Raw genomic sequence first — 22755 nt, forward strand, 5'->3', positions numbered from 1 at the left:
GCTGGTCGGGCTGCAGCAGCTGACCAGCACCGATTGTCCGGCACTCCCTAGTGAGATGACCCCAGTACCTCAGTTGAAAATGCAGAAATCACCGGTCTTCTGTGTCGTTCACGCTGGGAGTTGGAGAGTGGAGCTGTTCCTATTTGGCCATCTTGCTCCGCCCCCTACTACATCATTTTATATCAGGAACTTGAGCATCTGTGGATTTTGGTAAGTGAAACAGGTCCTGGAACCAGTCCCCTCAGATACCAAGGGACTACTGTATTTATTTTCAACTAGATTGCTTAGATATAGACTGTGTTCTTCAGCTAGCAGATTCTGAGGAATGGAGGAATACAGAGTTTATATTTTTTAAGATCATTCATTGATTTTTAAACATTTATGGGGCTGATCCTGGCAATTATTTATTTGTAGGTCATTCTTTTACCTCAGAGGATTTTATGATATGAGGATATAAGGAAATTTGGATTAAATGCTTTACATAGAGAATATATGTTACTTTATAATAAAAATGTACATAAAGCAATAGGTATGGGGAGTCCTTTTTACTTTTAGTCAACACTGGGTCAAGTACTTTGAGTACTCATATGTACCCTCAGAGAGTTTACAGTTCAGATGGAAAGAAAACCTAACATTTATGCAACACCAGTACACATTGTAAGACAAGGTAAAATTATGTGCCTATTTACAAGGTACAGGCTACCAACAGTGTAGAAAGAAGTACAGAGGCAAGAGAAAGAAGGAGAAACATAGTTTCCCGTAAGGATCCCAGATGAAGATGGGCTGGAGAATATTGAGAGAAAGGACCCCCCATTGATAGAAGCCAGTATAAGAATTTTCACATAACTAGGGGTAGCCTTTAGATTTATTGGGACTTTTTATGTACACAATCATGTTGTCTGCAAATGGAGGCAGTTTGCTATCTTCCTTTTTAATGTATATGCCTTTTATTTCCTTTTCTTATGATATTTTACTGGTTAAAAGTTCTAGCACTGTGTCAAATAAGACTGGTAAGACCTGACATCTTTGCCTTGTTCCCAATCAGGAGCAAAGCTTTGGCCTTTCATTATTAGCCATAATGTTGCCGAAAGCTTTTTTACATGCTGTTTATCAATTTCAATTCTTTTTAAATTTGTTGACATTTTATGACCTAGAATATAGTCTGCCTTGGTATACCTTCTGTGACACTTGAAAAGAGTATGTACTCTGCCGTTGTTGATTGGATTGTTCTACAAATGTTGATTATATCCTATTGCTTGATAGTGCCACTCAGTTCTATATCTTTGCCGATTTTCTATCTAGTCATTCTCTCAATTTTTAAGAGACGACTGTTAAAGTTTACAAGTCAATTGTGGATTTATCTATTTCTCATTTTATTTCTACCAGTTTTTGCTTCACATGCTTTGTAGTTCTACAAAGCTTGTAGAGCCTGCTGTTCGGTGCATACACATTTAGGATTGCTATGTCTTCTTTACAGATTACCCTTTATCATTATATAATGTCTTTCTCATTCTCTGGTAATTGTCTTTGCTCTGAAGTCTGCTTTCCCTGAAATTAATATAGCCACTCCTGCTTTCCATTGACCAATATTTTCATATTATGTCTTTTTTCATCCCTTTGCTTTCAATTTGCCTGTATCATTATATTTAAAGTCAGTTTCTTATAACAGCATATAGTTCGGCCATATTTTTAAATTCATTCTGTCAATCTCTGTCTTTAAATTGGTATGTTTGGGCTATTTACATTTAATATATTCATTGATATGTTGGGGGTTTAAATCTGTGTATGTGTTTTTTTTCTTTGTTCACTAATTTTTGCAGCTCTGTGCAGGGGAGGAGCAGGGGTTGGTCCCCTATCTTCCTATGGATTACTTGAACATATTGTAGAATCCCACTTTGATTTATCTTGGTGTTTTTGAGTACATCTCTCTATATAGCCTTTTTAATGGTTACTGGAACTATTAGTGTGGATTTGGCCTCATTACTGCTGAGTGATGTAGAAAGTCCTAACTCTCCACTAAGCCTCCTCTGACAGCATCCCAGTGGGAGAGGAAAGATATAATTCATTACAGCCAGGAGGGGATGGAAGTCCAGGCTCCTCATGTGGTCACCACTGATACTGCAGTGGTGGTGGTGGTGGTGGCAGTGGGGGATGGATGAGGGCTCATTACCACCCTCTGGGGATAAAAATCCCAGCTCCCCGTATGTCTCTGACATCACCCTGGTAGGAGATGGAGCCTTGAGGGGTCCATCATGGGATGCCTCATTACACTCTGTCAAGGGTGGAAGTCTAGGCTCCCCATTCTGTCTTTGGTGGTAAGGATGAGGTCGCAGTTTTTTCTGTGGTGTTGGCTGCAGTCAAGTGGTTATTGTCTGAAAGGTTTTAGTCTTGCTAGGCTTCCTCTTTCTTGGTCATTTTGGTAGAGAGAGCAGACTTTTGTTGGGGCTTTTTTGGTCTGCTTCCATTGGCATTTCCAGGTAGCTGCCTTCTTCAGCTCCTAGTCTGGGATAGTGGGGCAAAAAGATAACCCAGGGAGTTTGCCATGGAATTATTCTTGGTCCCTAAAATCCCTAGCTGGTCTGCTATCTTCTCTCAACCTTTCAGAGTCTTTCTATTTTTTAAAATACGTAATGTCTAGGATTTTTCATTGTACTTCGCCAGAGGGATAGGGAACAGTGTAACTACTACAGCTATCTTCCTAGAAGCAAAGATCCTATAAATACTTTTAATGACAATTTAATTGTTCATTTTCAAAGGTCCTGTTAATCTGCCTGCTATTTTTCAGTACCCCATTAGGTAGGCTTTTTTCCTCATGCTGCACACTTAAAAGTATACATATTAGGCTGGGTGCAGTGGCTCACGCCTGTAATCCCAGCACCTTGGGAGGCCGAGGCAGGCGGATCACCTGAGGTCAGGAGTTCACAACCAGCCTGGCCAACATGGGAAATCCCCATCTCTACTAAAAATACAAAAATTAGGCAGGCATGGTGGTGGGTGCTTGTGATCCCACCTACTCGGGAGGCTGAGGCAGGAGAATTGCTTGAACCTGGGAGGTGGAGGTTGCAGTGAGCTGAGATTGTACCATTGCATTCCAGCCTGGGCAACAGAGAGAGACTCCGTCTCAAAAAAAAAAAACATACACATATTAGTCAGGGTTCTCCAGAGAAACAGAACCAACAGGATTATATAAAGAAAGAGATTTAGTCTAAGGAATTGGCTCACATGATTATGGAGGCTAACCAGCCCAGCCCTAAGATCTTCATGGCGAGTTGGCAAACTGGAGATCCAGGAGAGCTGATAGCTTAGTTCTAGTCCGAAGGCCTTAGAACTAGAGAAGATGATATAGTTTTAGTCTAAACATGATAGGCCTGAGACCCAGGAAGAGCTAGTGTTTCAGTTCAAGTCGAAAGGCAGGAATAATTCTCCCTTATTCAAGGATGGGTCAGTGCTTTTATTTCAACCACTTGGATGAGGCCCACTCACACTATGGAAATTAATCTGCTCTATTCAGTCTATCCATTTAAATGTTAATCTCTCTAAAAACACCCTCACAGCAACACCCAGAATGTATGACCAAATATTAGGGCACCCCATGGCCCAGTCAAGTTGACATACAAGATTTGCCATCACAGTATGCAAACATTTAAAATCTCGAGCCTACCAAACTGGTTAAGTTGGACCTAAATATGAACTCTGACAGAACATGTTCACAAATTCACATTTGAGGCTCACTTTGAGATATAGAGAGAAACTCAAGGGAATGAGTAAAGTCTTTGATAGATCAAAAATTTGTTTAAAGGAAGCAAGCACTAAAACCTGAAAGGCAGTGTGATATTAGGAGAAATAAGAACCTTCTGGTCACCATGTTTCTTCAGGAGAGCTTTATAAATAGGAAAACTGTTAAAACTTTTATTTTTCCTGATTCTTAGGGTAAGAATTTATTTTTTCTATTGTGGAAAGGTTAAAAAATTCAAACTAGGAATTTCTCATGACCCGTAATCCCTTTGTCACAATCTTAACATTTCCCCCTGGGGCCAGCATCTAATGTCAAGGCCTGGCTGGTTCTGGGTGCAGGCATCACTTGCTGGGGATAGCTTCGGACTCAAATAGACTTTAGTTCCCAGGTGTGTGACCCTGGGCAAATGGTTTTACCTCTCTAAACAGCAGTCTTTTTATCTAAGAATAACGGGATTTCATATCTGTAATCAGTAGTTATACTGTAAGAATTAAATAAAATAATGTCTATGAAGCGTAGTGTTGAACATGTAGTAGCCACTCAATAATTCTCGCCCTGACCACTTCTTATTATCATCATAAGACAGCCTTTTGTCATTGTAAACTCTTAATAAATACCATTTTTTAAAGGCTGCAAAACGTCCTCTTGTATGAGTATTCTATAATAAAACATTCCCTCCTAAGGTGACACATCTAAGTAATCTTTAATTTTCCAGTTTTATAAATGAGATTGCCATCTTGGTGCTTAAATATCTGTTTCACTTTGGATCATTTCCTTAAGTGCAGCTTCTTTGAGGCAGAATTAAAAAGTGAAGAGATAGAACCTTCTAGAAAGGTGGTACCAAGATTGCACTAGCAATGAGAGAGAGAGACTTTTCTGATTTTCAAACTTTATGTTTTCTAGAAGCATCAGATGGTGAAGGAGGAGGAGAGACAGAAGTGATGCAGCAGGAGACAGTTCCAGTTCCTGTACCCTCAGAAGAAACCAGACAGGTGAGGGGTCACTGTGGGAGAGCCACCGCTGTTAAATTCTGAAATCAGCCTTTTCCTCCTCTCTGTTGTTGAACTCCCCGTGTCCTAATATCGGTTGTTGGTGGGATTTAAGAGAGCCTTTTACTTTCTTTCCGTTTGAAAAGGCCAGGGGCCATGCTTCCTTCATTGTAAACCAGCAAGGTCTGGTTTTTGCTCTAATTCTTTATCTTCCTTTTTTTTTTTTTTTTTTTTGAGACAGGATCTTGCTTTATCACCCGGGCTGTAGTACAGTGGCACAATCATGGCTCAGTGCAACCTTGACCTTCTGGGCTCAAGCAATCCTCCCACCTCAGCCTCCCGAGTAGCTGGGACACCACAGGCATGAGCCACCACACCCAGCTACATTTTTTATGTTTTGTAGAGATGAGGCTTCTCTGTGTTGCCCAGGCTGGTCTCAAACTCCTGAGCTCAAGCAATCTCCTTGCCTTGGCCTCCCAAAGTGCTGGGATTACAAGTGTGAGCCACTGCTCCTGGTTCCTAATGTTTTTTAACTATATAAATGTATTTCACAATAATGGTATCTTAGATTCTTACATCACATTTTTGCCAAAAATTCAGCCTTATGCTTTTGGGTACAATTCCTAAAAGGAGACAAATAGCATAGATAGAGAAGATTATCACACACTCGAGTGCATGATTACAGCACCAGGCCATGCTGCCAGCAGGCTCCTGGGACCTTATTTCTACCCAGCATTATGGTCTGTCATATGCATTCTTAACAGGGGATCTGTGGTCTTTGCATTATCAGAATTGGCCATTTGGATAATCTTTTTTCCTAAACCTGTGACCTCTTATTGCCTTTTAAATCTTCCTACTGATTTTAGAAATGCTACTCACATCCATTTGTAGCTTTTTCTCCTTGGGTTTCCATCAAACCTGATTGGTATTTAGTTTGGTGCAAAAGTAATTGTGGTTTTTGCCATTACTTTTAATTTTAAAAAATTACTTTTGCACCAACCTAATAAATCTGTGTGATTTGGGTTTTGGGGGGTTTTCTTTGTTTGTTTGTTTTTGAGATAGGGTCTTGCTCTGTTGTCCAGGCTAGGGGACAGTGGCACAATCATGGCTTACTGTAGGCTCAACCTCCCAAACTCAAGTGATCCTCCCACCTCAGTCTCCTGAGCAGCTGGGACCACACTGGCTAATTTCTTTATTTTTTTGTAGAGATGAGGTCTCACTATGTTACCCAGGCTGGTCTCGAACTTCTGGGCTCAAGTGATCCTCCTTCCCTTGGCCTCCTAAAGTGCTGGGATGATGAGCCACAGTGCATGGCTTATGTGTGAATTCTTAAGGGAGTGTCTACTACCAATCCAAAGTTACTGTATTTTTCGTTGCAACAATTTGGGTTCTTATTCTTATTGTAGGTGCTTTAAACTCATTACGCCAGAGTGTTATTCTACCCAAAGTTTGTGACCCAGCTCAGGGTAACTGTAAGAAGCAATTTAGTGTAGTGTTGCTTAACTTGCCCACCCAAGTGAGCAAGTTAAATTTCTCTGTGACTCAGTCACCTTCTTGGTAAATGGTAATAATTATGTCTGCCTCACAGAGTTGTAATGATGATTAAATGAGTTGGTACTTGATAAGCACTTCAAACAGTGGTTATCAAAGAGAATCACTGAAGTGTTAATTATTATAGCTATAGTTAATAATTATATTATAATCTTTTTTATTTTGTCCATTATTTTTTCTTCCTGGGAAGGGATATGCAGAAAAGTATACATGTTTAATATATAATCATCTTGGTTTTTTTCTCCAACCATTAAATATTTTGCTCAAAGGCCCTATACTGGTTTTAATTTTAATCATTCTTCTGGAAACCTACAGGGTAACACATCCTTAGCTTTTCAATTTATTTCCTCAAGGTGGGGTTTAGTTTTTCCGTAGCTTATCCCACTAATCATACCATAGTCATGCCCTCTTTGACTTTTGCCTCTAATCAATGTCTACCTACAGGACTTATTTGCACGTATTCTTCTTTATACTCCATTGGCTTTCATTTTTTCTTGGTTTCCCCTTGATTTTCTTCTTGTTTGTTCCTTACTCTTTCTGGACCCATTGGTAAAACAAAAAAGACCTTTTATTGAGCAGTTAATACTGTCACTGTATAAAGCACACTGTACCATATAATCCTGACAGCATCCGTAGGAGGTAGGTAATACCCACTTTACAAGGCTGAGAGGCTCAGAGAGACAGGTTCTGGGGGTCATCGCCCATCTGGTTGGCTATGAGCCAGGCTACAAGGATACTGTTGCTTTCAGTTCCCTTTTTACCTGTCCTTTCTCTTTCAGCTGAGGAAAATCGGATTAACTATGTTCTAATGTGTTTTGTTGGTCACATGCCATTGCTATTTTCTGCCAAGCAAAAAAATAATTACAAAACCTTAAGCTGTTACTGCCCATTTTAATCACCTTTCTCTTGCTTTCTTTCACCACCAAATTGCTTTGAAGAGTCCAAGTGCTCGGTAAGCAAAATGCCCTAACCCCTTTCTCCAACCCTATCCTAATTTCCCTGGCCAGAGAAATACCCTTTTTCTCTGAATTGACATGAGAATCTGTGTGTGCCCCTCTGCCTCACATGAGTGTTGCCCATCTTGGTCCCTGCTTATCCCCAGGAGGCTCACCTCAAGGACAGATTTTATCTGTGCATCTCCACAGCACCTGGCACGGAACCTTGCCCTTAATTGGCACTCATTATTTGTGAATGAAGGAATGAATGACCATACCGGTTTTCCCAGTTTTCTCATGACTCTTCCCATCTCAGCCCTTTGTCCAGCTTGTGAGCCGTCAGCTCCCTGACACAGCTGCCTGCAGAGGTCTTTTGGGGCCTTGTGATGCCCTATCCCTCCTCCAGCCACATCCCTGATTTCCCAAAACAATTCCCTTCTTGAAAGGCTCCTCCACCTTGACATTCAGGACTGGAGTCTGTCCTCTCCATCCCTGGCTGCCCACACAGTCACCCAGCTCCCCTGTGGCCTCCTTCGTCCTCTCTCTGCCACTGCTCTTCTCCCTCTGGAACTGATCCCACCACCCCAAGGATGACTGACTTGTCAGGCATACTGTCTGTCCTTTCAGGAGCCCTTCTCTAATTGTTTACACTCATAGAACTTGAGTCTCCAGCTGGTTCATAAGTCCCTTGGGGCCAGGGTTTCTTTTGTGTCCACTATAGTACCTAACACAGTTTGGGGCTCTTATTTGACAGATATGGCCAGATGTGTGTTTTCTAAATATAACTGCATTTTTTCTGGATCAATTTTTTTAAAATTTTATGCTATATTTAAATTTTAGATTTGTTTCAGATTTGTTTAAGGCTGTGCCGTTCTTTCAGTTTTTCTTTATGCTTGTACAGGAACCACTTGGCATGATGCTGTCAGCTGTAATACACATTTAGGCTTTAATATCACCAGGCAAGAGCATCTGTCAAGATAGATGATGTTCCCTCCTTTGCCGTAGCTGGGCCTCACATTTGTGTCACTGAATACATTATTGCCTCTAGTGTGTTCGTATTTTAGGCAGCAGATTTATAACTTTAAAGTTTTTAAATCCATGCAACTACCTCATCTCTAGCAACCATTTCACATCTAAATAATCATCCTTGGCCTGCTTAATAATGTGAGTATAAAGATTTGCCAACAGTTCTTTTTTCCCTAGTAATCACTTCCAAAATAAATGATGAGTTCCCTCCTCCTAGAGATTGCATCACCCTCTTCCCTCTTCAACATCAGTCATTTCAGAGCCAGCCCTAGTGACTTTGTAATTATGGTTCCCAGAACATAAACCCTTACAAAGGATTTTGTGACTTTTCCTTGATGCTTCCATGATGTCAGTAGCATTTCAGTGGTTCCATGACCCATCTTCTCCTGCTCAGAGACCGCAGTGGACTTCTTTTTTCTTCTGCTGTCCTTCTGTTTATCTCCTTTAATCATAAAGGAATCTTCAGCAGGAGTGTTTCTCCCTTTCCCTTCTTACTTTCCTTTCTCTACTCTTGTATTCTCTTGCTACTGCTTTATTTGAGCATTGGTCATTTCATATTTCTTCCACTCTTTATCTCCAAGATTATGCTTATCTATTGTTGAAAGAAAACAGGACTATGTCCTATTCATTCTCTGATTCACCTTTTTCCTTTTCATTATGTTTTCTCAGTTCTGTTCTTTGTATGAATCTATTGTTTCATTGACAAATTGCCCAAAACTTAGCAGCTTAAAATAAAACAAAAACATTTAGCATCTCTTATCAGGTACCAGCCAAGTTGTGGGCTGGGGCTGGAGGCTCAGCTGGGGAGAGTTTACCTTGCAGCTCGCTTGTGTAGTTATTGGCACATCTCAATCTCTCACTATTTGAGCCTCTCCACAGGGTTGCCTCATAGCACTGCAGTTGCCTTTCCCCAGGCCGAGTGATCCAAGAGGGAACCAGCAAAAGCACCCAAGACAGAAACCACAATCTTTTTATAGTTTATTCTCAGAGTTAACACCTCGTCACTTCTGCCATATTAAGCAAGTTAGTAAATCCAGGCCACATTCATGGGGAAGAGATTACAAAGAGATTACCAGGAGATCGAGATCTTGAGGACCTATCCTGGAATCTGGCTACCACACTCTTCCTCTGACCCCTCAATGACTTATATCCCTTCAACGTGCAGAATATACTCACCCCTCCAAGGATTGCAAAGTCTCATCCCATTGCAGTGTGAGCTCAATATCCAAAATCTTGTCATCTAAATCAGGTCCAGGTGCAGTTGGGGCTCCTCAGTTTTAATTCCTTAAGTACAGCGCTTAGAGTACATTTCTTCTTCTCAACCTGTGAAACTAAAGAGACAAGTTACCTCTCCCACATGCTCAACACACAGTGGTGGGACAAGTGTAGGATAACCTTTATTGACATTTCTATTCAAAAGGCGGCAAATAGGAGGCACATGGAGTCATTGGTACACAGCATTCTGAAGGCCATCCAAGCAAATATCAGTTTATTTATTAAGTGTCGAGGCCTCAGAGCAATTCTCCGTGGTTCTTGGCTCTGTCCTTTGGGCTTTGTTTTGTCCTCCAATTATCCTTCTTCTTCTTCTTCTTTTTCTATGAAAAGCAGCATGTGTTGGCAACTGAGAATCTAATGCAGCCTGCTTCTTGACAGAATTCTCCATATCCAAAGGCCTCTGCTCTCATTGTTCTCTGACTCTCTCAGCCCAAACTAGTGGTATTTCTACATATATACCTCCTTTAAAAACTGTGGGTGTCACCTGTGATGCTTCTGGGGGTTCACTCCATTAGGCAGAAGTCACACCCCTAATCTCTTCTCTACCTTGGGCCCTTGCTGAGAGAATATGAGCCAATATCCCTTAAGCTTCCTAGAGGCATCTTGTTTGAGAAAATCTGTGAGCACACCCCTAATTTCTTTAAAGTGCTCCTGTGTGACTGAATAGTATTCTGAGGCACCATCTTTGTTTCTTCTGAGGTCTTAACAAATGGTTTTAAGTCTTACCCTTGATTTCATCTTTAATAGTCCTCTCAATTTAACTCCTTCTTCATTTTACTGTAAGAGCCAAGAAGAAATCAGGTGTCCCCTTCAACACTATTTGAAAATCTCCTTAGCTAGATTCCCCATGCCAGTAGACACATTTTCCATATAATTTCAGAGAACTGTATTGCTAAACTTTCTACCACTGCATAACAGAGTCCCTTTCCTTCCGTTTCCAGTAAGATTCTTCTTTCTTCAAGCCCTCACCTTTCATGTCTTCAAAGTCCAGAATTTCATAAAGTGTTGTTCAAGTACATTCTTCATCAATCACTTTACTTTTGACACATTTCAGAGTAGTTTGCAAAATCAGTACACTCACCCCAGATACTTCAGCATGCCTATCAATGACTAATGTTTAATATTTGTCTTAAAGTTCATGTATTTTCTTTTGAGGTAAAGTTAATATACAATAAATGTACAAATGTCAAATATACCATTCAATGAATTTTGACAAATAAATACAACTGTGTAACCCAAAGCCCAATCTGGATTAAAAGAAAACAGGATCATAACCCCCAGAATCCTTTCATGCCACCTGGGTCAATCACTATGCTAAATTCCTTGCCCCAGAGTCAACAACTGTTCCGATTTTTTTTCTAAAAAATTAATTTTGCCTGTTCTAAAATGTCTTAGAAATGGAATCATACAGTTACATGCTCTTTTGTTTAAGGCTTCTTTCATTCGGCACAGTATTATTTAGATTCCTCCATGTCAGTGTATAGTATTTCATTCCTTTTTATTGCTGAGCACATTAAGTCTGCTAGGGCTGCCATAACAAAATACCACAGACTGGGTGGCTGAAACAACAGTTCTGAAAGCTGGAAGTCCATGATCAAGATGTCTACAGGTGTGGTTTCTCCTGAGGCCTCTCCCTTCACTTGCAGATGGCCTTCTCACTGTGTCTTCACATGGTCTTTTCTCTGTCTATGCATATCCCTGCTGTTTCACTGTGTCTTCACATGGTCTGTTCTCTGTCTATGCATATCCCTGCTGTCTCTTCTTCTTATCAAGACACCAGTCACATTGAATTGAGGCTCTACCCTTATGACACCTCATTTAAACTCAGTTGCCTCTTTAAAGGCCCTGTATCCAAATATAGTCACATTGGAGGTTAGGGTTTTAACATACGACTTTCTAGGCAACACAGTTCAGTTGAGAACACTGAGTAGTATTCACTTATACAAATGTACCATTTTGTTTATCCATTCTTCTATTGATGGACACCTGAGGCTATTTCTTTTTTTTCAAAGATGGAGTCTTGCTATGTCGCCCAGGCTGGAGTGCAGTGATGCGATTCTCGGCTCACTGCAGCCTCTGCCTCCTGAATTTGAGCGATTCTCCCACCTCAGCCACCCGACTAGCTGGGATTACAGGCATCCGCCATCAGGCCCGGCCAATTTTTGTATTTTGTAGAGATGGGATTTCACCATGTTGGCGAGGCTGGTCTTGAACTCCTGACCTCAGGTGATCCGTCCACCTGGGCCTCCCAAAGTGCTGGGATTACAGGCGTGAGCCCCCCGAGCCTAGGGCTATTTCTTGTTTGGGACTATTATGAATAAATCCACCACGAATATTCACATACAAGTTTCTTGGGGAATGGTTTTTAAGCTTTTTATTGTATTTTACATTTTTAATTGACACGTAATAATTCTGCGTATTTCTGGGGTACATAGTGATGTCTGTATAGTGTTCACATCAGGGCAGAACATAAATTTTTATTTCTCTTTAGTAAATACATGACACTTGCTGAGTCATCTTCAGTTTCATAAAAAAAACTGCCAGATCTTTTTCCTAAATGATTGTACCATTTTGCACCCCCACCATCAGTGTGTGAGAGTTTTGGTTGCTGTGTATCCTTGTCAACATTTGGAGTTATTGGCCTTTTAATTTTCGACATTTTGGTGAGTGTGTATTGAATAACTTTTACCATGTCCAAAAGAAACTAAAAGCCACTTCTAAGTTGTTTTTATCTTAATAATGAACATGCTTGTTTTGTTATAAAATGGCAATTTAAATTTTTTTATTCTTACCAACCTAATAATCATACATATCTTTTTTAAAAATACCAGCTGGGCATGGTGGCTCATGCCTCTAATCCCAGCACTTTGGGAGGCTGAGGCGGGCAGATCACTTGAGGTCAGGAATTCAAGACAAGCCTGGCCAATGTGGTGAAACCCTGTCTCTCCAAAAAATACAAAAATTAGCTAGGCATGGAGGCACACTCCTGTAATCCCAGCTACTCAGGAGGTTGAGGCAGGAGAATCACTTGAACCCGGGAGGCGGAGGTTGCAGTGAGCTGAGATCATGCCACTGTACTCCAGCCTAGACAGTCTCAAAATTAAAATTTAAAAAATTTAAAATCAAACAATATTACTTATTTACTAAGAGAAAAATTCAGCTTCTCTAGCTTTTTTCCTTACTTTTCTGCCTTATAGTTTACACTGATATTTCTTGACTTAGCAATGTCTGATGTAATCTACTGACATCCTGACTTAGCATATGAGGACATAGTTCTCCCATCTGTTATACTTCCTATTCCCTCACCAACTACTGCCTCCCCTGCCAACGAGATACCACATTTTGGTCAAAACAGTTGTCACTAATACACCATTATGATGATGGAAATATTGTTCAATGCTGAGAGAAAGAAGCTATACATCCCTCCTTTCTTATACAACTCTTTATTTTCATGGCATTAATAGTTGCTTCATCTATTTATTTGCATGGCTTTCTCTGTTCCTATTGTTAATTGTTTCCATATGTTCCAACATCTCTTCCACATGCCCATGAGTAATATTTTCCATATGTTCAAATAGGTTAGTCATTTTGTTTTGTTTTGTTTTCCTGCAAAACTCCATATTTCTGTTTCACTCCAAACTGGTTATTCTCCAGGCCCACTGAACAATTGAGACCTCTTAACTGTCATCCTAGGATGCCCCTTCAGCGCCCTCCTGGGCTGGACTCCTTTTTGGCTAAATCCCATAGCTTCCTTTTGTTTGGTTTCACCCTTTGTATTCTGAAATACAGCCTTAAGTATCTGCAGGTAGGATGTAAATTTTTTGAGACTTCATATATCTGAATATGTCTTTATTCTACTCTTACACTTGATTGATACTTTGGGTATAAAAGTTTAATTTGCAAATAAACTTTCTTCATAATTTTGAAAGCATCATTCCATTAAGTTCTAATATCCATTATTGCTTTTTAGAGATCTTGGCACTATTCTTTTTTCTGATCCTTTGTATTTTGTATGTTATATTTTGGAGGGGAAAATTTTAGAATCTTCTCTGCCCATAATTTTCTGAAATTTTATAGTGATGCTCCTTGGAATGGGTATTTTTCATATTCATTGTACCCTATACCTAATGGGCTTTCCATTTGGAGTTTCATGTTCAATAAAGTTTCCTTCAGGCAGCACAAGTTTGTCACATATTATTTCTTTTTTTTATTTTATTTTATTTTGTCATGTGTTATTTCCTTGATGACTCCTTTTTAGAGACAAGGGTCTTACTTAGTCACTCATGCTGGAGTGCAGTGGTGCAATCATAGCTCACTGCAACATTGAATTCCTGGGCTCAAGAGGTCCTCCTGCCTCAGTCTTACACGTAGCTAGGAGTACAGGTATGCACCACCACACAAGCGAATTTTTTTGTGTGTGAGGCAGAGTCCCGCTCTGTCACCCAGGCTGGAGTGCAGTGACGCGATCTCGGCTCACTGCAACCTCTGCTTCCCGGGTTCAAGCGATTCTCCTGCCTCAGCCCCCTAAGTAGGTGGGATTGCAGGCGTGCACCACCATGCCAAGCTAATTTTTGTATTTTTAGTAGAGACGGGGTTTTACCATGTTGGTCAGGCTGGTCTTGTACTCCTGACCTCGTGATCCGCTCTCCGCAGCCTCCCAAAGTGCTGGGATTACAGGCGGAAGCCACCATGCCCGGCCTTTTTGTTTGTTTGTTTTTTGGTGAGACGGTCTCACTATGTAACCAGGGCTGGTCTCAAACTCCTGGCCTCAAGCAGTCCTCCCACCTTGGCCCCACAAAGCACTAGGTTTACAGGCATGAGACACCATGCCAAGCCCCCTACTGTTTTATGTCACCTCTTTTTCTATAATACCATTTATTGGAAAATTGAATCTCTTGGGGTGGTTCTCTGATTTTCTCACCACTTTTTTCTTTTCATTTTTCATCTCTTTCTGGGAGATTGCCTCTACTTTATCTTCATGCCTTCCTCGTATATTTTTATCCCACCTTTCTTACTTAATACTTAACTGTTTTTCCCATTTTTACAGCATCTTGTTCTTGTTTCATTGTTGCAAAATCTTCCCTTATCTCTCTGAGGATATTAATTATCATTATTTTGAGGTACCATCCCACTTTTCTCTAAGTTCATTTTTCTTTTTGTTATTTATTTGCTCTTGTGTTGGAGACTTTCCTTAGATGACTGATGAATCTTAGCTATCCATTCTTATTGAAGACAGATACACTGAAACATTGATGAGTAGGGTTTGTCGATTAGTGTATTCATGGTAGGGTGATAGGATAACAAGCTGGATTTTTTGCTATGGAACTCCCAAATGTCACTCTCTGATGGTATTTCTTTTAGGCCATTACATTTTTCCGAAGAGGCATTCAGTAGTCTCCTGCCTGCAATATATAAGCATGAAATAGGGGCATGGAACAGGCTAGACAAGCCTCTGCCTCTGCCCTTTCTCCCCTGGCCCAGCCTTGATCCTCTTGATCTCTTAAGAGAATAGATCTCCAGTTGGCTGGCAGGACACGCAAGGTGAAAGGAAGCAGTAATGGAATAGTTGCTTGGCTACCAGGGTAGGAGATATCACCTAGTAGGGGACGGGGTTAGCTAATCATTCTAAATATAAACTTTCAGCCAATCTCTTTCTTTTTAACCCTTCACTCTCTGTAATACTTTGTGCCTCCAAATACTGGACCTTCTCAGAGTTCAGTGAGTCAAAGACTCACTTATTGTTAGCTTCTACCCCTTCTGAAACCCAGATGCTAGCTTTCTCTCTGTGCCAAGTCACTTTTCTCCAGCTCCAGCCACTTTCCGTTTTCCAAAAAGTTGTTGAAATCTCTCCATTACTGTTGGTCTTTCTCCTGGTGTCTTGGGTTTTATATAGATCCTGCTCAACAGGTCCTTTTCAATGCCCTTTATTTTCAGTTTACTGGCATTGTGAGGTTCATTTGCCATGTTTAACCAGGAGAATCATTCGTAAAGTAATTTTTGATACTTTAAGGAATTGAAAATATGCTCTAGTTGCTTCCCTTAAAAGCCACAGTTTTTTAGGGGAGTGTGATTCTTCAGACTATGTATTTAAAATTGCTACATTTCATATAAAGAAATGACATTGCTATCAACTGTGAAAGTCACACAGTTTTGGAATTGATTTCCAGAAATGCTTAGTGGCTTGGCTGGATTCTTCCATATCTTCCTACCCAGTCTCCCTGAGGGTAAGCAGTAGCATTCATAAGGCAGTTAACTAAATGTAAGCATTTTCAATACTGTGGATTTGAATTTCTCCATAAAGTCATCTTACCTCTACGGAAATAGACCCCATAAAATTGGCCTCTTCACTGGCACCCTACCACAGCCAGCTAAAGTAACTAGTCTCCAAAACCAAAGATTATTTTGCATTTCCTTTAGGATGATGTAAGAATTTGAACCTGTCATTTACCTGAAGCAATATATGGCTAAAGCAGTTCATTGAGCATGTTTCTTTTTCCTTTGCATGATTCAGAATTACATTTTTGTTTTTTCTCCCAGAATTAAAGAGTCCATATTCTTACAATTGAGCTTATTTCTAGATTTATGTCATGTTTTAGTTCATTGGTTTTGTAAACCTAGCACAAATACAACCAGTACACTAAACTGGGTTCCTCGAGAACACCTCCATACGCTAAATAAGAAGATGAAACAGATTTCTAAATATGCTTCCCAAAAACTTTCATACTGGTGGAGATAATACAGTATAGTTTAAGGGATCTGCTAATCATATCCCGGCCTTTGCCTTAGGAACATGAGCTGAGCACTGGCCTGGTTTGTAATTGTACTCTTATGGCCATCTGGCAGCTTCTGTGACATATTAGTGGCCTTGGCACAGTTTCTAATTAGCATGTACCAGCATCAAATTGGCATGTATCAACATCCACAAGACAGTTTAACTTTCTAAATAAAAGAAGCCATATCTCTCTTTTCTTTAGCTATGATGCAATTGCTCTTTGCAGGTTTTTTTGTTTTATCTGAAAGGAAACTAAAATTTCAAGATTTCCCATGTCACTTTAATCCTGAACTTTTAAAATCTATTTCTGTAATAACTAAAAGAGAATCTTGAAACTGCTGGTCTTTGGCCACATGTCTTGAAGAAATTATGTAGTATTATATCTTTCTCTCTGACTTCAGGCCATAGACATTCTCAGTCTGCAGGCTGTCTGCAAGCTTTCATAGAAAGATTCATCTGTAATCATTTTCACGGAGCCAGTGGAGACAGGATCGCTTTAGTTAGTAGCTTATCAGTTTAAACTGCATATTCTCTGGTTGGAATGGAAAGTTAATCAAGGAAAATTCAGAATAAGTTTTCACTTACATTTTATATCTTACTTGGCAACTTGTTTGACAGTGTTGCATAAAAGATCCAGCACAGGAAACATTTTATACTCCTGCTTATGATTAATAAATATGGAATCTGGGGCATTCTATTTTATAAATCAAGGTCTTAGTCCAAATTTCCTGTTTTTCTACATTAGAAAAAACCCTCAGGGTAAAAATAGCACTAAACTGTATAGGGTACTCGGGGGTCAAGGCAACAGGCAGAACAGATTACTCTAGATACTGTGGTGCTGAGACTGTTATCAGACTAGTAGCAAAGACATTCATTTTGTAGTCATTATAGTAAAGGCATTTGATGCAGCTGGTTTATAAAAACATAAGTTAATATATCCTACTTTGGATTTTCTATGCTTATTGAAAAGAGGAAAGGAATGAATAATACAAAACAATAAACCAGTGACTTGGAAATGTAGGCTCACACACAGCTCGTTCATGGAAAACCCTAGTCACTCTAGTCAAAGACTGTCTTACCACATCTTAATTTTAATCACACCGATTTCTGCTGTATTATACAAACTCAGTCACTGTCTTCAATCTCCAATACCCTGCACTTCCACACCAAGCACACAGATACTCACTCACACGCATATCTTTGTTCAAAGATTTTCCAGTCTTAAGTCATCTGTACTTTCTGACTTTCTCAAATTCTCTCAGCCCAACCGCTGCATAGTAACCTACAGTAGATCTTCCAGCATCTCTCTTTCTGTGGAGTATTACCAAGATACTCTGAAGACTACATGCATGGCAGAAAGTACTTTGGGGTTCATACCACTAATTGACACTTTATCATGAAAAAATTAAAATGTTCTCATTTGTATTTCTTAATAGCCTAAAGAATGTTTTTTGATACAACCAAAGGAAAGAAAAGAGAATACCACCAAGACCAGGAAGAGGAGAAAGGTAATATTAATAATTTATTAAATTTGTATGGCCCCACATGGTTTCCATCACATTTTTATATGTCATACTTTCATGAGGCAGCTATTGTAATCCCCACCAAAGAGATGCAGACATTGTAAGATTCCTTGAGGTTTGGTGACTTTCCGAAGGTCACTACTCATAAGTGTTTCTGTTGGAGCTAAGAATAAATTCTTCTGACTCCTATTTTGGTCTTGTGGAGTGCCATATATCTTTGTTACCCACCCTATGTTTTCAGTGTGGTCAGATGTCAGACATAGGTTTCTAATTGTAGAAGGAGTCCAGAGCTATCCTCCCCCAGCCCTTCTGGCTCTGTCCATGAAAAAAAATATACCAACCTCCTTTTTCTACTCATTCCAGATTTTAAGACCTTATACCTTAAAGTATGACTAAAAAGAAAATAATAAGCAGATGAAGGTAGTATGAGGCACTTCTGACTAATTTGGAACCATAAATTAAGTCAAAAAACTCCCCTCCTCTTGCATTTTGATATTTGCCAGTGAGCATAGGAAAGACTCTTTCTCCTATACAAACTTTTTGATGGCTCAGCCTTGGAGAAAGTATGGTTAGCTATGACCTTCTCCCACAGTTGTGAAAACAGCGGTGTAATTCTCTCCCTGCCAAGAGGGGTCTACTGCTGCAGTCAGCCGAGGAAATACGATTGGGATTAGAGGAAAGAAGATGGACTCAAACCAATTACTTAACAGCAAGCTTTTAGAAAACTAAGAGTGTGTGTGCATATGTTTTCTTTTCTTACAAATGGTCAAATAGCAAGATGGGAGATGCCAAATTGGCTGAGGTTTGGCAAGTCCTTAAAGAAGTGACTTTAACTTCTCTTTGATAATTTGTACACTAATGGCCTTCAGGAGTGTTAAGTTTGTGGTGGCTCGAGGTCAAAACTCTAGCTAGATAGTTTAGCCTTGACTGAGGTCATGCTAAAATGTGCCCACTGATGACGTATTTTTAAAAGTTAATTCCTTTGACAGAGCCTTGACCATTCTTGGCAAGTGTATAGAAACGAGGATATTGTAGAAGGAGGGGAAAAAGTTGGGATCAGGAGTGGGGAACACTCCTTCTGATTCTTTGATGGAACATTAGAAGAAAGTGAGAAGGGAAGCTTATGATGGAAATAAATGAATGATTGTGGGTTTCTACTACACTGCAGGCATTCAATACATGCTATACAGATGAATCCAAATCAAAATCGATGTTGGAAAGTATTTCCTGTAATTTTTTTTTCTACTTTCCATAGGGCCACTTTAATACTGTCAGCTATCCAAGACCTGAGAATCTAGGGTGTTAAGTCCCCTCCTCAGTAGGCTCCTATGCTCAGATTCCTACTGTAGGTTTTATACTAATGCCAGAAATCCAAACTAAGACTCAGCACCTCACAAAGCAGGTTGGGCAAGAAATTCTCAAAATTCTAATCCTACAGGAATATAAATCATCTAGGGCTAAAAGAGAGCTTTCCATAGCAATGAAATTTCTTTACTTTTAACAGAAAATAATACCCTAGTATGGAGACGCCTGCAAAAATGTAGTTCTCCTGGAAGTCATAGACCAAGAGTTGCAAGAAGCTTTCTAGATCATTTTTTTCATTTTTCAAAGCAATAGTTATATCCAAGAAATATTTAGTGAATTTTCTCAAATATATTTATTAAAACCCACATTCACACTTGGCTAACACCAAAAGCTATGTGCAGTTTAAATGCCAGAGGAATTAACCTATTCCAACCAAATGCCATTTTAAAGTACATCCTCCCATTTTTCTTCCTTCTCATATCTTAGAAGAAAATTACTGATGTTCTTGCAAAATCAGAACCAAAACCAGGGTTACCTGAAGACCTACAGAAGCTGATGAAGGATTATTATAGCAGCAGACGCTCGGTGATTGAATTAGAAGAACTGAACCTGCCAGGTATAGCCAAGCTTCAATTTTCCTAATGACAAGGAGCAAAACATAACTGTCTATTATGGTTAGTTGTCTCAGGCAGTCAATTAACATATTTTCCGGCGGGTGTGGTGGCTCATGCCTGTAATCCCAGCACTTTGGGAGGCCGAGGCTAGAGGATCGCTTGAGCCCGGGTGTTTGAAACCAGCCTGGGCAATATAGTGAGAACTCATCACTATTAAAAAAAATAATGATAATAATTGTTTAAAGAGACATATTTTCAGGCCGGGCATAGTGGCTCATGCCTATAATCCAAGCACTCTGGGAGGCTGAGGCAGGTGGATCACTTGAGGTCAAGAGTTTGAGACCAGCCTGGCCAACATAGTAAAACCCATCTCTACTAAAAATACAAAAATTAGCTGGGCGTGGTAGCACACACCTATAATTCCACCTACTTGGGAGGCTGAGGCAGAAGAATCACTTGAACCCGGGAGGCCGAGGTTACAGTGAGCCAAGATCGCACCATTGCACTCCAGCCTGGGGAACAGAGTGAGACTCCATCTCAAAAAAAAAAAAAGAAAGAAACATAATACTTCTTTCCTCAATCTAATAGTTTTAACTGATAGATTATATCAAATAGTTTTAGCTGATAGATTATATCCTTACTGGATGCTAAACAGTATTTGTCAAATCTAATACTAAGATTTGTGATCTTATTTTTTTTTCAAAAGGCTAATTGTTGGGTGTGCATTTTTTTTAACAGACTATTCAACGAGTAGGAATTCGTCATGAGGATAGAAGTTAAAGTACACATTTAAAAGTATAGTTGTGAAACACTGATTTACTCAACTCTTATAGACAAGAGCTTTAGCCTTAATAAGTAATTTAGTTTTGTTGTTGCTCTTATCATGGATTTCTAGTCATGGTTTTTAGAATAGTATTTCGGGTTGCAGGCCAGACTCTTTCAAGCAAACTATCAAAAGGTAGGAACAAAATTCTGCATGTTTTGCAAGGCTGACACTTTGCCTCAAGGGATTCTTAAGCCTACTAGAGTTTTAGATCCTCTGCCTTGGTGTATTTATAATTAAGCTAAAAGATACTGCAAAATGTAAACAGCTAATTTTTAAAAAATATTTATTTATTTTAGAGACAATGTCTTGTTGTCTCGTCCAGGTTGGAGTGCAGTGGCACCATCGTAGTTCACTGCAGCCTCGAACTCCTGGGCTTGAGTGGATCCTCTCACCTCAGCCTCCTGAGTAGCTAGGAATATAGCCATGTGCCACCACACCCAGCATAAACAACTACTTTTAATTAATTTCAAAATTATGATGCATCCTTTAACTCTTTCAGGCAGTCATGGGAGAAATAGATGTTATCATAAAATCAAACCATAAAAAGTTTGGGTACAACTGCTTCAGATGAGCTATTTATAGACTACTAGGGATATCTAATATTGCTTTTGGAAAAGTAGAGGGTGGCTTGATTTCCTTTTCCATTACAATTTTATGCTTTCTAGAAGCTTGAGAAGCTGAAAACAATCTGTTTCCTGAATTTTATAATTCTTTTGTGATATCCTTTTTTAAAAACACACATTGGATTTGGAGACATGAGTCCCCTGTCTCTTTGTTTTCCAAGGAGATTACCCTTTAGGGAATTGAAGGAGTGTATTTGCACATGAGCAGGATCTGGACTTTTAGACTTACTAAGCCCAGACAGTTCCAACAGCAGTTAGAATCCACTCTTCTCAGCACACCACTGCCTCTGCTGTGAAAACTATGTCCTCACTGCACTATTACAGGAACTATTCTAACAAAACCACTTTTGAAGCTTTACCTGAAGTTTGATTTTTACTGTGTCTCAATGGTCAGTTTTCCATTCTAGTTCTTTGTTAGAGCAACTTAACTTACGAAGGATTTGTGAGCGGTGGGACCACTGCTGTTCTGTAACCTCATGGAACATCATAAACCTTGCTCCTCTCTAGAGTTATAGGGAGTCAAAGCTCAGAAGAAACTTTTAAGGAGTCATTTGAGTTCCATAGTGAATTTGTTTGATATTATTGTTTTATTAGAGGTCAGTAAAATAGTTAGGCAAGAATGTGTGGTCATGGGTTGGTTGGGGAGGAAAGAAAATATGTTTGAAATAATGTTATAACCAAAAAGGACAGGTTTTTATTTTTAGTTTAAAAAATTAGGCCATTTAAGACACAATAAACTGAGACATCAGAGGAAGCTTTGGGAGAACAGGCACTGTCACTACACCGATGAGACCAAGAACAGAGAGGAGATTTAAGCTAGATGTGGGGAAGGAGATACAGTGGGTTATTTGGAATAGGCTCAAGGAGGGACATAAATCCCCTTATATATACACATATAAAGTAGATATAAATAATAACATATTGTTCCTATTTAGTTTGTCGAGCTTCTAACTTGGTTTTGATTTGAGGTTGTTTGTGTCTCTAGGGCAGGAACATGTCTTTTCAATTAATATTGTGCACTGTACATTGTTAATGTCATACACACGGGCACTGAATTAGGATTTCAAGGCTGGAGTCACCCGGAGCTAATTAACCTCTCTGCTGTCTCCTGAGAGCTGCAGTGTGGTTTAGATTAGTGATTCCTAAATGCCTATAGGCTAGCTGCAACTGAATCACCCAGGAACTTCTTAAACATCAGATCCCCAGGCCCACCCCCAAGAGATTCTAATTCACTATGCAAAAGAGACTCCATCCCAGGAATCTGTACCTTCAGTTCTCCAGGTGAGTCTGATCATATCCAGACTTGGGACATTATAAAGACCACCAAAGGCTCCACAACAATGCAGGAGAAAACAGCTTTGAATTACTCACTTAATGAGTTATATGTGCTGGGTCACAACATAAATTTCATTTTGGTCAGTCCAGCCCCTGTTTTATTTTAATGTGTTATATTGTTTTTTATTGTATTGTTATGTTGTGTTGTATTTTGAGACATTATTACCATTCTTCCCTAATCCAAACTCTATTTTCATATGATAGGCATTTTAAAATATATATATATATATATATATATATATTTT

The 22755-nt window shown here is 39.6% G+C and overlaps 1 protein-coding gene and 1 long non-coding RNA gene across 3 annotated transcripts in view; one reads left to right on the top strand and one right to left on the bottom strand.

Moving 5' to 3' along the window:
* The window catches only part of CMSS1 (cms1 ribosomal small subunit homolog), a 384490-nt gene that overhangs the window by 343917 nt on the left and 17818 nt on the right, over nucleotides 1–22755 (top strand). For both annotated transcript variants that reach the window (XM_017891890.1, XM_017891891.1), the window contains exons 2-4: nucleotides 4640–4728; nucleotides 17721–17792; nucleotides 19599–19728. In XM_017891890.1, the coding sequence (XP_017747379.1) occupies nucleotides 4640–4728; nucleotides 17721–17792; nucleotides 19599–19728 (291 nt within the window). The remainder of the gene's footprint in view (nucleotides 1–4639; nucleotides 4729–17720; nucleotides 17793–19598; nucleotides 19729–22755) is intronic.
* LOC108542074 (uncharacterized) overlaps nucleotides 1–22755 on the bottom strand; it is a 68045-nt gene that overhangs the window by 29873 nt on the left and 15417 nt on the right. The window contains exon 3 of the long non-coding RNA XR_001889157.1: nucleotides 9414–9568. This is a non-coding gene — a long non-coding RNA (uncharacterized LOC108542074). The remainder of the gene's footprint in view (nucleotides 1–9413; nucleotides 9569–22755) is intronic.

Source organism: Rhinopithecus bieti, unplaced genomic scaffold, assembly GCF_001698545.2.
Source record: "Rhinopithecus bieti isolate Rb0 unplaced genomic scaffold, ASM169854v2 scaffold_20579, whole genome shotgun sequence".
NCBI lineage: Eukaryota > Metazoa > Chordata > Mammalia > Primates > Cercopithecidae > Rhinopithecus > Rhinopithecus bieti.